The sequence below is a fragment of the Delphinapterus leucas genome, chromosome 6, assembly GCF_059928025.1.
Source record: "Delphinapterus leucas isolate spDelLeu-1000000601 "Yukka" chromosome 6, BTC_Dleu_Yukka2, whole genome shotgun sequence".
In the NCBI taxonomy this organism is placed as follows: Eukaryota; Metazoa; Chordata; class Mammalia; order Artiodactyla; family Monodontidae; genus Delphinapterus; species Delphinapterus leucas.
The window spans coordinates 94681557-94704500 of record NC_143134.1 but is presented as its reverse complement, the minus strand read 5'-3'; the positions used below and the strand labels follow the sequence as shown (position 1 = coordinate 94704500).

At 38.7% G+C, this 22944-nt stretch overlaps 1 protein-coding gene across 1 annotated transcript in view; it reads left to right on the top strand.

The window, feature by feature from the left end:
* Positions 1–22944, top strand: part of GRIN3A (glutamate ionotropic receptor NMDA type subunit 3A) — a 144977-nt gene that overhangs the window by 93052 nt on the left and 28981 nt on the right. Inside the window, exons 4-6 of the mRNA XM_022600257.2 lie at positions 3998–4143; positions 8190–8305; positions 17267–17418. Of these exons, the coding sequence (XP_022455965.1) occupies positions 3998–4143; positions 8190–8305; positions 17267–17418 (414 nt within the window). The remainder of the gene's footprint in view (positions 1–3997; positions 4144–8189; positions 8306–17266; positions 17419–22944) is intronic.

Genomic DNA, 22944 nt, shown 5'->3' with positions numbered 1-22944 from the left:
AAGAAGATTACCCTGACTGAATTGGAGGGGAAGAGAGGGAATGTGCAGAGGGCAGAAACGATGGTAGCTTGGACTGCAGAAGTGGCAGTGTTTGTAATACATCTCCAGGTTAGAGTGGGGTTCCTGTCAGACTAACAAAATTCTTCCTCCCATAGAACCTAGTTATTTATGTGAATGTTGAAGGAACTTTCCATTCTCAAAACGGCTCCTTCACAGGCATGAGAGCCATGTCAGGGAGATGTGGGAGCCCATGGGCAAAAGGCAGCGGGAAAACATGAAAAGGAGATAACACAAAGGGCTAGCTAGTCCTCCTCTGGAATTCCGAGCTTTGATCTGCTGGTTCACAACTCCCTCCAGTGTCTTGGGAAGGAGTGCTGTATTGATGCACTCAGCAAAGAAAAGAGGTCCAGAGTTTGCCTAGAAATAGTTCATGGGCCATAAAGATAGTGTCACAGCATAATGTGAGAAAATGGACTTCTAAAAAGGATGATTTTCATGGGTAAGACAAAAGTATTCTAACTACTGACCTAAGACCCTTTTACCTTAAAAGGAGGGTTCGTTTCAAAAGCTTGAGTTGTAAGCTATATCATTAGTCCCTTTTGTGCTTAGTGGGATGACAAAGCTCTCATCTCCCTGTGGTTCAAAGAATCTGTCAGTCATTCATCAAGCATATTATTGAGCAACTACGTGGTAAAAGGCATTGGAATACAACAGTTAATTAAATGTTTTACATAGACTTCCAGTCCAGTGAAGAAGCTGACAGTCTAGACATTAAACTATTACACAATTAAATTTTAAAAGTGCAACTCTAATAAGTTCTACAAAAGAAAGGTATGCGTGCTATGAGGGCTTAGGAAAGGAGCATCTGGCCTAGACAGCAAGTTAGGGACGTGATTACTGAGCTGAGAATAGAAGGATGAATAGAAGTTAAATGGATGAAGAGAGGATAGAAGAATAGTGGTAAAATTAATTGATTTGACAAACATGTATAGAGCCCTTATCAGGTGCCAAGCGTCATAATAGGTAACTGTGGTCCACAGATGAATGAAACCTGGTCTGCATATTAGGGAAAAGAATAAGCTGAATCTTGCTAATGGCTAGCTATGAGAATTTGATTATTAATTTGCCCGAACCTCAGCATCTTAATATGTAAAATAAGCAAATAACATCTGTCTTGCAGGATTATTGTGAGAATTCAAAATGTGCAAAGCCCTTAGCTCACTGCCTGTCACATAAGTAGCAAGCTTTGTAATGACCAGACCCAGAGTCAGTATGACATAGTGTCAGAAGCTCTGTTCATGGTGTTCAGAGCTCACTATTTTCCATCAGACTATCTGGGTTCAAATTCCAGATCCAACATTTACTAGCTCCATGACCTTGGGCAAATAACAAACTTTCTAGTCTTTAGTTTCTTTATCTGTAAAAGGAAGATAATAGAAATACCTCATAAGTTTCTTGGAAGGCTCAAAGGAGGTAGGCATGAAAAGTGTGAAAGATGGCTAAATAAGTACCTAGCCTACATATTCTGTATGTTCAAGGTGCTGTATCAGCACAGATAAATAAGCAGTAAATTACTTTTGTTTTTGTTCTTCCTGGATAGGAGGGTGAAGCTAGATAAGGCCAAAGACTTCATACAGAGAGTCTTGTTCTAGGCCTTAAAAAATGAATAGGTGTTGGACAAACAGAATGCTGATAAATTGGCCTTGCTCAAGCCATAGGGCTGCAGTTTGCTATTGTGAGAGCAGCCTAGGCCTAAGGCTTAAGGAGAATATTTTAAAAGACTAGTGAGTTCATTCTAATAAACATCTTCTCTCCATTTGCTGCCATGAGCTGGAAGGCAGGGCGATGTGGTCGGTAACAGCGTGGGCTTTGAAGTCAAACAGACATGGGTTCTAATCCAGTCCCTTCTACTTATAGCTGTGTGATCTTATTACTTTTATTACTTACTCTTACTTATTACTTACTATATTTCTCTGAGCTTCAGTTGATTAATCTTTAAAAAGGAAATATTAATAGAGCCCTCTTCATAAAATTTTTATGAGGATTAATCAAGATAATGCAGGTAAACATATTTGGCACATAATATTCAATAAATGTTAGCTATTATTATTATTGATGCCTCATTAAGGTTATGCTGGCATAAAACATTAGAATATGTTCAGTGTATGGAACACAAAGGTTTGCCATATCACCTGCTCAACAGTGGGATATCCAAAGAAATACCACAAACCAAGTGGTGAGTCCCTTTGTGGCAATGATTGCAGGTATTTACCTTTGTGGGCCCAGTAACTTTGAAAATTATACAAAGTTGCCCCCCAAAAATATTGAATAAATTAATGAGTTATTTATTTCACTGGTTGTAAAATAAAGGGTTTTTTAACTTACAAACATGAGGCATGCTTCTATAAACAATCTATAAATAAATAAATACACCTGTAGTTTCACCATCAATGGAACAACCATTGTTAATATCTTGATATATTTTTTTCCAAGATGTGTGTGTGTGTGTGTGTGTGTGTGTGTGTGTGTGTGTGTGTACATATATGATATCTGTGGGGGGGGGGTTGTAGCATTTAAAATAATTATATACATATTTAATTTTGATCAGACCATAACAAAGCTTTTTCTCAATTTGTCATATGAGCATTTGCTTTGTTTTATTAAATATGCTTCACAAACATGATTTATACATTAGATAACATTCTATAAGGATGTGGCATATAATTTATTTAACTATTGCCATATTGTTAGACCTTTGGTGTGTGTCAAAACTAATTAATCTTCAAATATAAGTTATTTGTTACCAAGTTCAGTGATTTCTTAACCTGTAGGGGCTATAAACAACTTGAAAACCTAATTATTTAAAAAAATATGAAACTCTGTACTATCTTCCTTATAGAAGAAAATTACAAACACATATTTACATAAAATGTTGCCTAGAATTTCAGGAGACTTATAAACTCCATGAAGCCCATCAGTGAATTCCTGTCCCCAAGGCTTCAGTCAGAACCAATGATATCAAATATGTTAACACGAAGCAGAACAAACAAGTTAAAGAACTTTAACATAACAATTGTGGAGAAGTATAATCTCTAATATACTGCTTACTACAGTACATTCGACTATTTTCATAATACAGCTCAATCCCAGTTCATTCTTATATTTTAAATAAGTCTAGATTCTATATTAACACTTCTGTATAACTTCCATGAACTATACTGCCTCATGTGCTGTATTCTTATTATCCTTAGTGACAGAAAGCTTCTACAGGACTCCCAGTACACTGCCTCTCCTCACTGTGAGGTCTTACATTCTAGAGAACTGTGCCATTACTGGATCTATTCCTGCTACCCTCCTCCTCTGTTGCTCCTAATTGTCTTACATACCATTCCATTTGAGCAAATATACAGCATGACTTGTAACACAGTTATTTAAAGGAAAGAGATCATTTTGTAATTACACCAAAAACAAACTCAACAAACTTAAAATATACTGCAGCATAAAGACCAATAAACATAAAAGAGATGTATTCACTCTTTGGGGTCATGTATATTTCAATCTCAGGATGCAAGGTTTTAACTTGGCCTTTGTGTAGTTCTAACTAAGGAAAGGCACAATCTTTAATTTATTATCTTAACTTTATGCTTTGTCTGATAAGCAATTTTTAATACCAAGTTTGATTCTACACACCGTTTTATAGTTTCTAAAGAATTCTGACAGGTTCTCAATATAAAGGAGAAAGCTGTTTTGTACTTTGTGTTTGTTGTTTCCATCTGTTTGCTTCTGAAGATAGAACAATTATTTATGTGAAGATAGAACATTTACTTATGTGAAAGCTTGTATGAAAGAGCATGTACACATGGCACATGGAAATTTATGACTGTGTGCATTTGAAAAATCCTAAGTCATTATTAGAATCCAAAGAATGATGGAAAAGAAAATTTTGAAAACAACTCTAAGAATTTATATTAAAGACACTTCTTTTTCTGCCTCATAGCTACATCATCCCTCTCAAGGTTTCCGCTTTGGAACTGTCCGGGAAAGCAGTGCTGAAGATTATGTGAGGCAAAGCTTCCCAGAGATGCATGAGTATATGAGAAGATACAATGTACCAGCCACACCCGATGGAGTGGAGTATCTGAAGTGAGCATCAACCTCTTGCATCCAAAAAGTTCTCAATGAAAAAGAAGTCTTGCTATTGATGTAGTGTTTGTCGGTTTTTTAAAATGATAGCTAAATACATCCATTGTGTGCTCATGTGAGATCCAGGAGGCAGTATGGAATAAGTGTGCATTTAATTATGTGACCTAGTTTACTAGTTCCTGCACAGTCCCAAGTTGGCCATAGCTTTGATCAAAGTGCCAGTGCAGTCATTAGTGTAGCAGATGGTGGGGGAAGTAAATGTTGGTTCGACATCACTTGGGAAAACAATGGTGCTGAAATGATCAAACACTCAGGGAATGTGGCCAGAGGACAAAGTGCCCCAAAGCAACCCTTTCCTTCACAGTGAATCTCTAAGCATGTGGACTGTCTCCTCTTATTACAAGGAAGTGGACTTTATCTTAGACCTTTCCTGTAGAAAGAAAATAAGATAAAAGGCAATGATTCCCATGCCTGCATCCTTCTCATCGACATTTATGAGAAGCAATCAAGAGCAATCACATTACCATGGCAGATTATCAGAGCCTGTAATTCAGTGAAGCTGAATGCAAAAGAGGTTGGTGCAGTTACAGGTCTGCTCATCTAGTCTGCCTGGGAGAAGGGGATGAATGGCTCCTGATAAGCACCACAGCATGCAGGCAAGCAGTCCTCTCCCTCCTGCCTGATGGTCTCAGGACAATGACATACATTCAAACTCCAGTCCCTAGAATTGTGCAGCACCAGGAAACTGGTTTCTCTATTGTCAAACACAATAATCTCCCCAAAGGACAACAAGACTTGGCACTTCAAACTTTTTTTTTAAGAAAGGGAAATAAATAATTTTATGGGACATAGAGGCTCAGTGTTTCTCAAGAGCTCTAGTAATCAGCCGCTAAAACAATTTTATGGACTAAGCTAGAGTCTAGAAAGGAAGCCTTGTGTTCTCAGATTTGCAGAGTTATATATAGTGTTGAAGCACTATGAAATGGCACTTTCAATTTTGCAAGAACATTAAAACATTAGAGTCCCTCTCTGACACAGAGTTTAGTGTTCCTTTGCCTCCCAGCTCCTCCTCTTTATCCTCTCCTTTAGGGAAATTCATGGCTGAGAAAAAGAATAAGATGTCAGGGAGACAGCAATGGCTCCCCACTAGATAGTAATGGCTGACAAACTGGGCGCTTATGGCAGTGTGAAAGGGTGAGATACGCCACTGCTGCAGTCTCCAGTTGCATTCCACTCAGGGTATTCATTTACTCTGGAGGCTTCATCTAGAAGGCCCAAGTGCTCAGAGTTGGCCCTCCTCTAGCCTCAGGAGAAATTGTTAGGTAGGAAAACAGGCACAGATGAGGGATCTGAGTTCCTAAAGAAGCAACTTGTCCATGGAAATACAGCTAGCAAGTGGCAGGGTCAGGACTAGAACCAGGTCTCTAGAATCCAACCACTGCTGCAGGCTAGTCTGGAAACCAAAACCGGAAAGTAGGTCCTTGGTGTTCAAAAAACAATCCATGTTTCAGCAGCATCCGTGTACCAGATAGCATTTGGGTGCATGTGAGAAATGCAAACTGTCAGGCTCTGTCCCAGAATCTGAATTTTAAAAAGCTCCCCAGGTGACTCATAGATTGAGGTGAAATTGGAACAGAGCTTATCATCAATGCCCTCTGCCGCCTTCTCTCCGGGCTTCTCTCTCTACTTTTGGCCCAGATAAAGCCTATGCTCTTAGCCACCACTCCAAACAACCAGTCTTCAAGTTACCCCCGACATCCCAGTGCCCTGACCTGCAAGCACAACCCTTGGAGTGGCCTATAAAGACAGGTTCCTGTGTTAAACCTGTCCCTCCCCTCTCCCATCAGAATTCCCCTGGGCTTCATCCTACTCACTTAGGGCCCTGCTTTCTGAGGTAACAGTATTCCAATAAATTAATCCCTAGTAAAGTATTAATTACTTTTAGTATGTTTATATAGTTTTTGTGGTATATGTGTTATTAAATGAATGCTCAAAAAGACAGCATGATTTTATAATGGGAGAAACAACTGTAGGCCATGGCTGTGCCAACTATAAGGATGATTCAACCAGTCTAGAAGGTCCTTATACCTGGATCAAACACTGCCACTTCCTCACCAGTGACTCAGGGCCCCATGGGAGTCTGTGAGCTAATTGCTTCTTGCCTTACTATGCAATAGAGACCTGCCATAGATAACTTCACTTTGCAATTCAAAATCATGAGGAGTTATTTAGGGATACCACTGAGATGGACCTCAGGAAATACTGGTTAGAAAAACTGAGCCCTAATTTTTTGTATTGTTATTGCTGCCACAAATATTTGCAGAGTATTAGTAAATGGTAACTTGTTCCTGTGTAGCTCACAAGGTACATTCTGGTACTGTGACAGTCAAGATTTGACTGGAGAAGCATCTTTCAGCTTGACTTTTATCTTACTGCCAGGATTCCATTAAGGTTCCTCATCTTCAGCTTCCAGAAGACAGTTCTTATCCCCAGCCCTTTTAGAAGCTTCCCACAGCTCTGGACCTGGGAGATGTTTTTCATTTTGGCTATAGTTAAACATAGGCCTCACTGTAACTTAAATTCAATAACCCTGGAAAAGAGATTTATTTTGAAGTGCCTATTTTACCTCCTAAAAGAGTAGAGAGAGGAAGCAATGGTCATTGGCACCAAGAAGGGATGTTGACCTACTTAATGTGTGTCCATGTGTGGCTCAGAAAAAGCCATCAAAAAGGTACTTGCTGCTCAATGATGAATCTTAGAGATGTCTAAAGGTGTCTTTCTCTTTTAGATTTTTGATGGGTCCTAGCCATGTTCTCCTCTGAGTTTAGAAGCTACTGCTATGTATTGAATTCCAACAGCCTCATTTTTTGGCTCTAAGAGAGGAATGACTGGACCCAGATGGGATAGAGAAGAGTTGTTCTCTTTGCTAAGCTGTTTGGACAGCACTGAGGGTCAGAAAGCCCTTATTAAATGGATGTATGTCCTATATCTTTCCAAAAAAAAGTTTGAGGTAGCTGAAAACAAGAGTCATTGCATACACCTTAAATATTTCCCTTTGAAACTCATCCTCCCTTGCCACCTTTGTAAGTGGAGCTGAGCCAGTGCTGACCGCCTTCCTTGGGACCATCTCTGTGTCTATGTTCAAAGACTGGGGAGAACACATGAAGGATGCACAAGGATGTCTGCTGGCACCTTGAGCCCAGCCTACAGCCGACTCACTGATATAGTCCAGAAACAACTGCCTTTAAATGATTTTTGCCTGAACTGCCTCCTGGGATGGGAGTGAAACATGAATCTCTGGAGATATATTAATAAATCAGATTACAAAGATCTATTACATATGCTTCCCATTCCATTTACTGAACACCAGTCTATGGACTTTAAAGAGACCTGAACTCCCTTTTCCCCAAGAGTGCTGGATCTCTTATTTGCACTTCCTTAATCCGTACTCCCAAATATGAAATAACACCTGATCTCTGAAGAATATGATAGTGATCATGACAGAAAGAATTAAGAATTTTCACACAATGATTAATGAGACCACCAGCTCCAACACTTACTGGCTATGTAGACTGGATTAAGTTACTTTGACTCTTTGAGCCTGAATTTTTCCATCTGTTAAAATGGGATACTACCACCCCCCCTCAAGGTTATTATAAGGGGTAAAATGTGTGGAGAACAATAAATACAATGCTTACACAAAGAAGTCATTCAGTTATTGTAAGAGAAATGAACCTTGACTATTTACCTTCCCATTCAATTCATAGTCGCTCTGGTTTTGTTGTTGGATTTAGAAGTAATGAAAGAAACTGGTAGATGAATCCACTGGAAAGATGTCATGCTCTCTTATAAGAGTGTCTGCTTCCCCTGGTCTATTCTCTGCAGGTCAGTGAGATGTCAGCAAGGCAGAGCCAGCAGCTGCCCAGCTTGTACTGCCCTTATTGTCCAGGTTTCTGTTCCCTAAACAAAAGCCAGCTGTCAGCCTTAGTGTTTCCTGTCTATTAATGAATCATTTTTCACTTTTCTTCTCTTCGTCTTAAATATAGGAATGATCCAGAGAAACTAGATGCCTTCATCATGGACAAAGCCCTTCTGGATTATGAAGTGTCAGTAGATGCTGACTGCAAACTTCTAACTGTGGGGAAGCCATTTGCCATGGAAGGTATTAATCAGTCATTCTTGATTCACTTTTACTCGGAATGTGCTCAGTTTGCCAACCTAGAAAGTCACAAATGCCAATGTCAGAGGCAAAGAGCTATTCATCTTCCCTTGTTTTCATTTTCAGCTCTTAAGCACTCAGCTATTAAGTTGCTGAAGTTAGGTATTTATTTTCTACCTACTCCACAAACATATTGTTATCCAATTGTTAGAAAAACAACAACCAAAATGCCATTGTTATCCAAACAATGTTGCTTTAGATATCTGGGAGTGGTGACAGTATAATAAATAGGGAGTCCAGTTTTAATTTAATCTGTATTTTCTAATGTCCAAATCCTGTAATGAATCTGATGCTAAAACTAGAATGATTGCATTATAACTGGAAGGACCCCAGTGTTGATTTAATCCAGTCTACTCAGTTTTATCCACAAGAAAACCCAGAGACATTTTACCACTTTCTCATAATCACACAATTAGATGATAATACTGGAATTAGAATCCAAATCTCATGGTCCTTAAATAAATGTTTCCACTAGTTGAAAAATAAGTAGAAAAAAATCAACTTTTGTGGTTTAGTAACCTCTAAGAGTCCTAAACAAAACCTTGTTTGGGACCTTGAGTTTGTCTTTCTTCCCACTGGCAGCAAATTTTTGCTTTCAATTTGGTCAACCAATCAATCAAACTTCAGGACCAAAGAAAGATTGCTTTGTCAGTAGCTCCTTGCATCCTGGACAACAGTTGATATATGGAGCTGGTAGTCTGAACCAGCAAATTTCACATCTCCCAGTTCCCAGCTTCCCTCCTCTGACAATACATGCTGGTTCCCAAAAGAAGCCATACTCACTTGTCAGAAAGCACTTTGACTTGAAACAATCCCACGGGGGTGCCCAAGTCCTATTTCCAGAAAACTATACTTTCCTGTATGTAAATTAGTATATCGAGACTATTCAGATTCCAATTCCCCAACCACAGTTGGTCCCTGTCTCCCCTAAACACATCAGCAAATTTTTTACTTCAGTCTTCATTTTTGTGATGAATGAGAATGTAACAGCTGATGCTGTTTCTTCAAGCCTTCTCCTAAGAGAAATCAATCCCCTCTCCAGGCAAAGCTACCTCCACCTGAACCAGGAATTGAACTCAGGAAGAGAGAGATTTAGTGGTAGGGATATTCTATTAAGATGACAGTCTGACACAAGAGAGAGGAGATATGGGGATATATGTATATGTATAGCTGATTCACTATGTTATAAAGCAGAAACTAATACACCATTGTAAAGCAATTATACTCCAATAAAGATGTTTAAAAAAACATTACCATACGACCCAGCAATCCCACTACTGGGCATATACCCTGAGAAAACCATAATTCAAAAAGAGTCATGTGGGCTTCCCTGGTGGCGCAGTGGTTGAGAGTCCGCCTGCCGATGCAGGGGACACGGGTTCATGCCCCAGTCTGGGAAGATCCCACATGGCGCCGAGTGGCTGGGCCCATGAGCCATGGCCGCTGAGCCTGCGCATCTGGAGCCTGTGCTCCACAATGGGAGAGGCCACAATAGTGAGAGGCCCACGTTACTGCAAAAAAAAACCAAAAAAAACAAACAAAAAATAAGAGTCATGTACCAAAATGTTCATTGCAGCTCTATTTACAATAGCCAGGACATGGAAGCAACCTAAGTGTCCATCAACAGATAAAGAGGATGTGGCACATATATACAATGGAGTATTACTCAGCCATAAAAAGAAACGAAATTGAGTTATTTGTAGTGAGGTGGATGGATCTAGAGGCTGTCATACAGAGTGAAGTAAGTCAGAAAGAGAAAAACAAATACTGTATGCTAATACATATATATGGATTCTAAGAGAAAAAAAAAAAAGGTCATGAAGAACCTAGGGATAAGATGGGAATAAAGACACAGACCTACTAGAGAATGGACTTGAGGATATGGGGAGGGGTAGGGTAAGCTGTGACAAAGTGAGAGAGTGGCATGGACATATATACACTACCAAACATAAAACAGATAGCTAGTGGGGAACAACCGCATAGCACAGGGAGATCAGCTCTGTGCTTTGTGACCACCTAGAGGGGTGGGATAGGGAGGGTGGGGGGGGAGGGAGATGCAAGAGGGAAGAGATATGGGAATATATGTATATGTGTAACTGATTCACTTTGTTATAAAGCAGAAACTAACACACCATTGTAAAGCAATTATACTCCAATAAAGATGTTAAAAAAAAAAAAGGATGACAGTCTGATGTAGCAGGGCACAAAAAGAAAAGCCAAAGAAAAACTAGAAAACCAAAGAACATTCATTATATAACCTCATTTTGATGTAACAATGGGAAAATTCCCATTTTTTGTGGCATCTAGGGATATGGAAGAGATGTTACTTTTTTTCTGTCCTAGATGCACTGGGTAATTGAGGTCCCTTTTGCCATTAGCAGCTGTTAACAATGAATTATTTGTAGTGGGCAAAAGAATGAAGGACTCTAGTTTCCACCTTTGTCTTAGGGGCCAACTCTATCTTGTCAAAAGGCAGTGGTGAGATGGCTTGTTTGCCTCTGCTAGACCCCAGTGCCAGATGCCACACAATTAACTCCCCACTGGTTTCCTGTTTACATTTCCATCTGTGCTCCTGAGACTTTGTGTCTTGCAGTTCCCATCATCTCCAGATACCACATTGTTTTCAAAGGGGATAAATACAAAATGGCGCAAGGAAGTGCTCTCTCTGCAAGAGAGCAGAGAGACTACAGATTTGAATACAGAGAACGGTCTCATCATTGTTCGCTTATTCTAAAAAAACCATTGCAGGTTTATTCTGGGTGAGGTGCAAATCAGAAATTTTAATTCAATACTGCCTCTGTGAACAAGTTTACAACCTAAAAGCAGAACTTTGTAAAACACAAACGGAGGTCACGTAAGTGAAAAACAACATGATAGAGATACTAGTAAAAGTCTTGATTGCTGCTTTTAACAAAAAAGTTAATCTCATAGATTTTTATGGAATATTTCTCTCTTCATGAAATTTTTAAAAAATATTATATGCTTTCCTTTAGCAACATTTAGAATTTGTGAACTTATGAAAATGTGGACTTTATTATTAATTAATTAGACTTCATAGGCATAAATATATCATAAAAGCAATTTATGAACAATTTTTACCCATTTAGCTTACAGGACTGTTTCATATGTCTATCTGTATCCTGTCATAGGACCTAGTATAATGCAAAGCATATAACAGTTATGTAATAAATGATGTATTACGTATTATATAACTCATTAGGTTGTATTTGAAATAAGTACCTAATTCACTTATTGTAGGTAATCAAAAGCACCCTGAAGGTCTGCATACACTTTCCAAAGTGCTTAAATGACTTTGGGAACTTAGGAAAGAAAACGGAGTCCATTGATTCCTTCATGCTGAATATACATTCGCTCTCTGTAGTAACGACATTATATCAACTCGGTGTGACTACTGAATACCCCTCCCAACTTCACCATCCTGCATTTATTTAAGGCTTAAAGGTCAAGTGGGACAAATGAAAGATAATAGTCCACACTGAGTTTGAAACCTTTTTGTAAGTCTTCAGTGCAGCAAACCAAAACTATTAAGAATTCAAGAGCATGTGGAAAGTCTCTGGTCATATTAAAAACCATACACCAGGGACAAGAAGACATATTGTGTGCTCTGGAAAAAAAGAAAGTGTTGAGATAAATGAATACATGTCCCAAATTTATGCATTGGAGTTAGCTGACAGTAAAGGTCAAATAAGAAAGAGTAATGGAACTGCACAGTACTGATTTGTGACCTTTCTGCTGAAGACTTTGCATGTTTTTGAGTTTGTTCTGTTACTTGCTTTCCACTAATTATTTAATACAGTGCTTGGAGCACTAGCTCTGGAGTCTGAGTACTTGGGTTAGAATAGTTTCTGTTACTAACTGTGCTATATTGGGCAAGTCACTTAATCTGTTCTTTAGCTTCTTCATCTGCATAATGGGTTTGTGAATAGTACATCTATGACAGAGTTGTCGTGAAGAGTAAGTAAAATAATGTATGTTAAGCATGTAGAAGCACACAGTAAGTGCCCAATAAATTATTATTATTATTCATTATATTGAATTAATAGATTGAGACCAATTCATTATAAATTATCCTAGGATAGATAGCGTTCATATATCTCAGCTTCTCACACATACTTCTCTCTCCACTTTGATGTGCTGGGGGTAAGGGAAACCCATTTTTAAAGTCTCCTTTAAGGTTAGGACTATTCCAATATGTTCTCAACCATTGCCCAGCAGTAGCTAAGGCCAGACCGTAAAACGAAATTAATTTTTCTTCCTGAAGTCTTTTTAACCCTATCTAAGATCTTATTTTAAAAATATCTATTTTCCAACCACATTTCAGGAAGATTTTTGAAATCTATGAATTTCTAACTATACATTTGCTAGCCAAAATATATTTCTACCACTCTTAGCTGAGTAAAGCTGATTTACCCATGGGGAAAAGATCAGAATTCTATTCTGAAAATTGTTCTCTTGGGCTATTAAGCTGTATCCAATTTCAAGGGTGCCTGAAGCCTTCATCTCTAGGGTTGAAGGATTCCATTTTGCTTTCATCTATCAACCACAAAATAGTCAACCTCGTCTTTATTGCAAAGCCACGTTTCTAATGATAATGAAAGCAACTCAGGCTGCTAAGTTGAGTCAGCAATTTAAAAATAAGAATTCTTTGACCAATGAACACAATCAAATTTGAAAAGCAGCTGATAAAGAGGACAAAAATGGTTTTACTATTTTATGTTTCTGAATAAAATTGATTTTTATGTCTTTTAACACGTACCTCTTCTAATTGCCACATAACTTTGTTTTTCTGTTTCTCCCCTTGTTCCATATGCATAGTTTGTTTTAATTAGATAATAATAATAATAATTTATGCCAATAATTATTAAAATATCAATATTTAATATATGTATTAACATAGAAAATTTTAAAGAACAGGAATCTATTTTTAGTGGTCAATTACAAATTAACCTTGACATGATGGAATGGAGTGATTTAATATTTATTATCTCCTATGTAGCAATTTTTTATAAATGTCTCTGCAACTTCAACATAGCTTTTTCCCTATGGCAATTTTTATACTTTTGTTGTAGTGCCAAAATTCTATTCTTAGAATATTTAAATTTATCGTAAATATTAATTTCCAATTTTTAAACTTTCTTATCATGCATTTTGGTCTCATCTATCCAAAATACCACTATCAAGAATCACTCCAAGATGCCTTCTCTCATCATTTCATCTGGTAGCAATCTCTCTCCTCATAACAACAGTTTTCTTCATCCTCTTCATTGCATCTTTGTCGTTATAGTTTATGTTTATTGAATTTATGACTCACCTCTCTTTTTTTCTCAAGCAAAGTCCTATAACATCCTACCATGCTGTGTAGTTATTTATGTATGCCTCATCTCCTCCGTGCCACCATGAGCTTCATATGGATAGACTTGGTGTCTAATTTAACCTGGTAAATTCCATAGCACTTGGCAGAGTGTCTGGGACAGAATAGCATTCAACCCCTATTTGTGGAATTAATGAATAGATGAATGCAATAAATGCTTATCAAATGAAAACAATTCTGCCATGATTACAGTAACCTGTGCTGGAATTACTGGCTTTAAGGGGATTTTTAGGAGAAACAATATAGTCAGGGAGGGTCCTTGCTAGTTAATTTCCTCATTTATGTACAATCATATACCAATTGGGGCTGTACTTACACTATATTTACACAGCTTATTGAAAAGTTTATGACAAAATCTGCCCGTGAATAATATATATTTGTGTCTGCTGAATTCAAACCACCAGTTTAGATGATTGTAGTTTTTTACTGCATTGCCTGGTTTAAGGAGATTATATCAATATGATTGTAGTGATAGGGCCTGTTTGAAGGGGAGGAATAGGTCAAGTATTCCTGTGCCTTGGTCACATGCTATAATGGATACAGTGGAGGGAGCATTGGTTTTAGACTCAAACAGACCTAATTTCAAATGCTAGCTTTGCCATCTATGAGCTGTGGGAACTTCGGCTGTATATTTATTCAATCTTTAAGTTTCTATTCTGCATGGGTTCACATAGGGGTTAGACACATGTGGAATGGTATCTGGCACACAGTAGGGCTCAGTATGTTCTAGTTCTCATTATTAGAATCCCAGAGTGATTTAACTGACCTGTATGCCACACTCCAGTATGCAATCTTAGACTAGTACATGATCTACAAAGTGGGGTAAGACATGTAAAAAGTTTATTATAGAGCAGTACTTGGTGTATAGTAAGCCCCCTATAAGTATTAGAAATTGTTGTTGTTGAAAATTATTGCCTCCAGGGGAAAAAATATAAAATATTCAGCAAACCTGGCCTAATGATCCTGACCATCAACCCATACCCACCAGAGATAGTTCCAAGATCTTCTACTATTTGTTTGTATAAGTCCCAGTTCTTCTCCCTCAAGCTGGTACAAGCTGGGATGTCTCAGTTGTAATGAAATAATCATTATGCAGTGCATTGTTTAATATCTGTCTCCCTAAGAGAGTGTACACTCCGTGACAGCATGGACCATATTTACCTTGCTCACTGCTAAATCCCAACCACTTAACACAGTGCCTATTCACTCATAAATATTCGCTGAATGGATGAATGAGTGAATGAATAAATGTGTGAATTAGTCAGTGAATATTATCATACACATGACTAGTATTGTGCCCGACATGTAAATAGGTACTGAATGAAAATCTGTGCAACTGAATTTGTCAATAGCATTCATTATAATAAAAGTTTCTAAAGAAAATCGGTTACTTCCTTATAGTTACCCATTACTTTAAAAAAATGTTATTTCATGGTAGAATCAGCAGAAGAACAGACTGCCTGTGTAAAGTCTTTTAGTGTCAGTCTTGCCTTTCAAACCAAAACTACTAGGCACAAAATAGGTACTCAAAATAGCTCTTTGAATGGAAAATTCTAATAATGCTCTTGACACTGTCATCATTTCCTTGACTCGCCATTGTTAAGGAACAAACAAAATTACCAGGGGGAGAAAAACATATAGCTCTTTAAAACGCAAAAATTTTTTCTGTATTACTTATTTCCTCTCTTTTATTAGTTATACACAAATCTCAAGCCCTATATTTTTTAAAAAAGGATTTGTGTATCTGTAATTTAAAAAAAGAACAAAAACTAATGTCCTTGGAAATAAATTGTAAGATGGAATCATTATAGCAAGTATTTGTTTCCATGAAGTATCTTTGGATTCTTGACAGCCTTTTGGTCTTTAGTGAAAAAAGGAGCTAGCTATAGTTTCAGTTTGTCTTCCTCAGTCATCTTGAGGGCAATACATCTTTTTTCAACTATGCTATCCAATAGCTACAGACAAAATGTAGGTAATTAGCTCTTTCACATGGCTCTTCAAAGAGATTAACAGTTTGGAAAGCAAGTAAAGCCCCATACTAAGTGAGGATACAGAGTCCAAGCTAATTAATAAAACTGACAACAATTACATCTTCTTTATGCTCCTCCTTCATCCTTTCCCCTTCCTCTCTTGCCTTGAATAACCGTTGTCACAGATACTTAGTTTATCAATTCCTTGATTTTTTTCTGAATATACTTTTATCAAATACATATGAATTCTTAAAAATACAGTGTTTTGTTTTGAATGTTTTTACATTTACACAATGGATTCAGGCTATAATCTTCTGGGATTGATCTTTTTCATTCAGCGTTGCTAAGAGTCATCCATATTATTCCATGTTATTCTAGTTCATATGTTTCACACTATACAATATTCCATTGTGTAAACATTCCATGATTTATTTACCCATTCTCTTGTCAACATTTGGGTTGTTTCCAATTTTTGCTATTATGAACAATGCCTCTAAGAACATTCTTGTACATATCTCCTGGTGTGGTTATGGAGGAGTTCTTTAGGAATGTATTTAAAGTTGCTTGTCTTAGAGCTTATAAATCTTCAACTATACAAAGTAATAGCAAACGGTTTTCCAAAGTAGGTACATCAATTTGCATTCCCAAAAGCAACAAATAAGTGATCTTATTGATCTACATTTGTACCAACACTTGGTTTTATCAGACTCCCTTTTTTTGACAAGTTTTTGTTGCTGTTTTAGTACTTATGCTATATTGTACATTCACATGGTCTCATTCTATTATTGAAAAATAAAATAAAAGTAAAAAAGGGTCATGCATGACCAATGATAAGAGTATTTCATAAACCAGGGATTGTAATTCATCTAATTTTGTGTATTTAAGGTCCAGGGGAGGGGTTCTGGGAGAAGTAGATAGGGAATCCTAGCCCTGGTAAAGACCTCAAAGATGGCTTCGAAAGAATATATTGAAGGGAAGGGCAGAAAGCCTTGGAAGACAATGTACCCCAGTACACAGTACACAGCTTATTCCTCTCCTTTCCAGACTCATCTCTTTTACTCAGAGAGGTAGCAGATCCAAGGTAATCATACCTTGGACATCTTTTTAACATCTTTTTTGGAGTATAATTGCTTTACAATGGTGTATTAGTTTCTGCTGTATCACAAAATGACTCAGCTATACGTATATATATATCCCCATATCCCCTCCCTCTTGCATCTCCCAACCACGCTCCCTATCTCACCCCTCTAGGTGGTCCCTAAGCACTGAGCTGATCTCCCTGTGCTATGCAGCTGCTTCCCACTAGCTATCTATTTTAAGTTCGGTAGTGTATATGTGTCCATGCCACCCTCTCACTTCGTCCCAGCTTACCCTTCCCCCTTCCCATATACCTTGGACATTTTTGAGTCCTTTGAAGGAAAGATGGTGAAAGCTCACTATGCCCTTGTTACCAGGCCTGACAGCAATATCACGCAAGCATGGTGGCAACATCTCAGGAACCTCTCAGGTGAAACACTCATCTGAGATTATATTTTCTCCTAGGATACGGCATTGGTCTCCCTCCCAACTCTCCTTTGACCTCCAATATATCCGAGCTAATCAGTCAATACAAGTCACATGGGTTTATGGATGTGCTACATGACAAGTGGTACAAGGTGGTTCCCTGTGGCAAGAGAAGTTTCGCTGTCACTGAGGTAAGGGAAAAACTGCTCATAATGTTGATGCTTTGTACAGATTTACCTTGAAAAATATGAGGAAATGCTGTCATATGTGGCCAATAATCCAGGCTATTACATCTCCTAAGACTCACCATGGTATTTAGATTACTCCTAATTTCACTTGAAGGATGGCTATTCAATAGGAATTTTCCGTAAGACAGATTTGTCTTGGATTTAACTGTGATGCTATTTTGATGAGTAAATGTCTGAATTTCTATTTTTTGCCTATATGTTATATCCACAAGTGCAGAAGAAATGCTGTTCTGCATTACAGTAATAGTATCTGAGATTGACATTAACAGTGTTTGGTTTAACTGTTAATTGCTGGTCACAATGTGGACTTCAAAATATTCTCAGGATCTAACTTCCCAGTGGTCCAGTGATGAATCCCGCTTAGAGCAATAGATATTAACTTATAACTGGTAATTCTTAGATAATCCTAGATTTTTTAAACTGAAAACAACCAATTCCCTTCTTTTAGTGATGGAAAACTAATATCTAGAGATGCTAAGTGATTTGCCCAAGGCACACAAACAGTCAGAATCTACATCTTTTTATTGCAATGCTCTGCCTTTATGATGTAATTAGAAGGAAACCTGCAAAGTGAGCCAGAAATTGGATGATTAAGATAGGAGACTAAAAGGTGTAACGAGCCACAGGCTCCAGTATTTAAAAGAGAAGCCAAATAAAGCAGTATGAGGTCTGCCTGACATTAAAAAAAAAAAATCTAAAGCCAACAATAATGACTCCAAATAGCCTCTCTTCGCCAACAACTTTCACATTTGTATTTCAACACCAACTCTTCTTCTGGGCTCCAAAACCATATATCTACCTTCCTATTTGACATTTCCACTTGAATATCTTACAGGCATCTGACATTTAACTTGTCAGAACTGAACCCTGCTCTTCTCTCCTAAATCTGCTTTTCTCTCTGTGCATCACATCTTGGATAATGGCACCTCTGTCCATCGAGTATCTCATTCCAGAAACTGGCAGGGATCCTTAATGCCTCCCACATCTCACCTTCTGCATCCATCAACAAGCCATATCTTTTCCTCTATAAAATATGTCTCAAATATGCCCACTGTCATCTCCACTGTCATCACTCTAGTCCAAGCCATCATCCCTCACCTGGACCACTGCAAAAGTCTCCTAACTGGTCTCTCTGTTTTCATGCCTGCCGTTCTCCAATTTGTTTTCCACGTGGCAGATCACTCTCCTACTTAGAAGCCTGCGATGGCTTCCCATGTTAATTAAGGAACAATCTGAAATGCTGAACATGGCCTGCAATGCCCTGAGGGACTTGACCCTGCCTATTTCTTCAGCCTCATCTCATGCAACTTTCCTCCTGGCTCATTACACCCCACCACAATGGTCATTCCAGATGGAGATACACCAGTGGCTTTCCTGCCTTGAGGTCTTGGCACATGCTGTTGCATCCTCCTTCCCAGATACTCTTCCTCTCCCCACCCCCCGACATTTACCTAGCTAATGCCTTCTCATTATAAACTCCCAGCTGAAATCTCCCTTCTTCAGAGCCTGCCCATAGTCCCTGATACAACCTGAATCATATCTCCCTTTATAATCTCATATTGTATCTTATTTAGAAGATGGTCATTGAGCAAAGATTTAAAGGAAGCAAAGAGGAAAATAAGAAATTAGGGAACTAGCATGCTCTGTTTCTTATCACATGACAAAAACTGTATTAGGGACATTAACTCATTGGTTCTCACTACAACCCTGTAAGGCAAGCATTTTTATATTTTTTTGGAGATATTTGCATGGCTTTTCCTAAAAGAAATAAAATTGGGCTTATACTGGTCAGCTGAATTAATTCAGCCAAGAAAATAAACAAAGCAATTGCTTAAACTGTGCAAAGAAAGCAACAATCTTTTCGTGTGTCCTACCATTTGTTGTGACCATGGTTAACTCCAACCAAAATCTCCAAGTGATTCAAAGTTGACAGAAAGACATTAGACAAGACGAAGGTAGCCTCCTCGTCATGCCCCCAAAGCCAGCAATACAGAATGACTGGCACCTCCCTGATCACAAACATACCTCTAGGCTGTTGCATTTCAGAGGACCATCAGACCAAGACATCAGCTGGATGGACTGACTCCCAGGGCAAGCCTCTGAGGGTGCAGGGCTCTTCAGCTTCAGAACCTAACTCCACCTGGGCACATACAGGGGAACATACTTTTGGAGACTAACAAGCACTAACATAAATCTATTGATTCTAGTGTGAAAATATCTAACACAAAGCATGATAAATTTGAAGACATACATTTCTGGACTTGCATCCTGGCTCTACCAATTAACAACTGAGTGACTTAACTGCTCTTAAGTCTGAATTTCTTCAGCCATGAATGGATATGATAAAACCTGCCTTGTCATTTTGTTCTGAGAATAAGAGATCATTTATGGAGAGACCAAGTAAAAAACCTGGCATAGTAAATAATAGAAATATTAATACTTCCTCTCCTTCCATCAGGAGAACTTCCTGTGGTTCACAGATATCTTCAGGTATCTTTCTGCAGCTTTATTTAGAAGGAAACCTTCCCAGAAATTCTCCAGATTTCCTCATATTCATTGGTCAAAATTACATCATCTGTCCATGTCTAAAGCCAATCAGTGGTGAGGGGAATGAGATCACCATGACAGATTAGCCAGTCATGACTCATCCTCCAGAATTTATTAGCTGCTCCAGGGGCAGCTTCCCTTGAAATACATGGCCCCGTAGAGAATGGGGTTCTCTAAATGAAATGAAACGAAAGCAGGGTTCCCTTAGGAAGGAGACAGGAGAATGAATGCTAAATAGGCAACCAACCACCTCTTCTACACTCTCTCCCATCCCACCCACTTCTAGTCATCATTACAATGAGGTATTTGGATTTAATCACATGCAAGAGCCCTCCCACCTTTGATACAGCGATTACAGTCTTTCCTTTACATCATCCTGAGATTAGAATATTTAATATATTTACAGTATAGCATAATGGTTGAAAACATGGGCTTTGGAAACAGTTCTAGGTTTGAACGCCACCACCCATGTGATACAAGACATGTTACTTGTCCATTCTGAGCCTCAGCTTCTGCAAATTGGGGTGATAATGTCTACTTTATAGGATTGTGGTGAAAATTAAGGCAGATAATTAATGCTTATAAAATACTGAGCCTATACCCAAATATGATAACCACAAAGTAACTTATATCCTTAAGGATGATGAGGTTTCAACTGTTCCAGGGCTGTATGGATTTATCAGTAATTTCAAACGAAACCAAATTAAGTGTGGACAAAAAAGAAGGCAGATTTTGAAAAATAATCAGCAAAAGCCATAAACTATTCAGTCGATATGTGCAAAACACACCACATATTTTTTCAACCATGGTTTTTAACGGGACAAATTCAGGGGAGAGGCGTTTGGGAAATTCTGGATGTAGTGAGCTGGAAGCAACTGGATAAGAGGCTGATATCAGGATCAAGTTATGATTGTAAGACAACCCTGGCCCCATTTTCCAGGTCAGCTGAATTTGGAAGGGGGCGAGAGGTAGGAATGAGGAGAATGGAAGAGAGGTGTACCCTTAATTGGAACTTCAGAGACAAAAATAAAAATTATGATAACATCCATGTGGGTGTAGAGATGGGGGTGCCACCCCCAGCTTCAGGGAATGTTAAGAACATGTATGGAGCACTTCTCAGCGATGGTGGCCTGCACTACTGCATATTCTGGTCTGTGCAGTAACAATCTGCTTTGCAATCTTGCTCACCTGTGTGCATTTAAACGGAGTGCATATCCTTGTGCACTGACCGGCATGTTTGTCTTGAACAACCTAAGACAGAATTTCAGGATGTCACCCTCACAGAACCTAAAGATACAATGTAATTAAATGAAACCCATCTTCAGCTCATTGGCTGAGCTTAGTCTCCTCTGTGAAGGCCCTGTGCCTGCTGGATTTTCTATCACTCAGTCCATGAGTCTCTACCTGCTGTTTGGGTGGGGGGTTTAGCTTTCTCCCAGAAAAGGTCAGAAGAAGGAAGCATGCTCGTCAGTACTTTGTTTGCCATCCCTTTTGCCTCAAATGTCATACGCTGCTGGGCTATTAGTGTGAAGAAAGTAGGACTGGATTTGAAATCAGAGAAGCCATATTTGAAGCCTGCCTCTACCATCCACTTGACTTGGGAAAAATCACTAACCCACCTCAGTCTCAGCTTCTTCATCTCTTCAGTAACTTCTTGTGAAGAGTTAATAAAACGGTAGTTTAATGAACACATCCCTCCTCCTTCTTTCTCCCCAGGGGGAGGGGTGCAGAGCACAGCACAGCAGAAGCAGGTATGTTCTGGAGGGTACCTCTCCCAACAGGTGCTCTTGAGAAAGACATTCCTCTGACCTCCCATTTTCCAGGTACAGTCCTAGTCCATGTATATTGTCACAAAGCAATTAAACAATTTCACTCTGAAAAAAATATCCTCATTTGCCTAATGAATAATACACGGTCACCTAGTAACATGACATGAAAGATGCTTTTTTCCACCTGTTTCTCACAGTTGGACATTAATACTTGGTCCCCTGTCAGAACCTTGATCTATTCACCTCCCATCTCTTGGCAACACCAGAGCTGTCTAGCTGCAATCTCTCTGGAGGATAAACTCATTTTTTTAAATTTTAGGGCTTTATCTGCTCCCAGAGTCACCTAGGATATTGCAGGTCCAATTCTGCAGGCCAGACTCCAGCAATTTTCAGAGAGGAATTTTAAACTGACCTTAGATGTTTCTTCACGATCCTCCTAGCATAGCTGTGCCTCTTCCCACAGTGGACTCGTGGATCAATTCCACAGGGGAACACATATGGCAGGCTTTAAACTGCCTTCATGACTGACTGACTCAGCAAAAAAATGTAATTTTTTTTTTGAGTCACTGACTGAATTTAAGAGTTCCAGGGCAACAGTTTTGTGAAATCTGTTATTTACAAACCAGGAAAAGGAAGGCAGCAGATCACAGCTTAGGAAACTCCCAAAATTCTTCAAGGAATTATTAAGATATATGATGATACCTCTTTTTGAAAGTCTCCTTTAAATACTGGGTTGAATAATGTGCCTTTTAACCAACTGGGAATAGTCAAGAAGGAAGAGGAAACAGTTTGGGCAGGGAATGGATAGAATACTCAAACAGTCTAAGGAGAGTTTTCAAGAAACTCTTGGCAGAGGTATGGTTTAAGGAAATCAACAGAAATAGTGCAATCTCTCAGGGCAGGTAAAGTGAAGGAGCCATTACCACACCTTAGCTCAAAGGGAAAAATGGAGAGAGCCACTCCTAGAACTCAGGGAGGCACAGGAGAGGGCATTCTAATACGAGCTGCAGCCTTTGGTTAGGGACATAGCCATGCCACAGGGACCTGGCTGAGAGAGAGCCAGGAAGTAAATACCTGACCTTAGTCTCCTCTGGCCCTCCAATCTTCCACCACTGCCTTAAGCAAAGGAAGCCTGTCAATGGGGTCCATACAG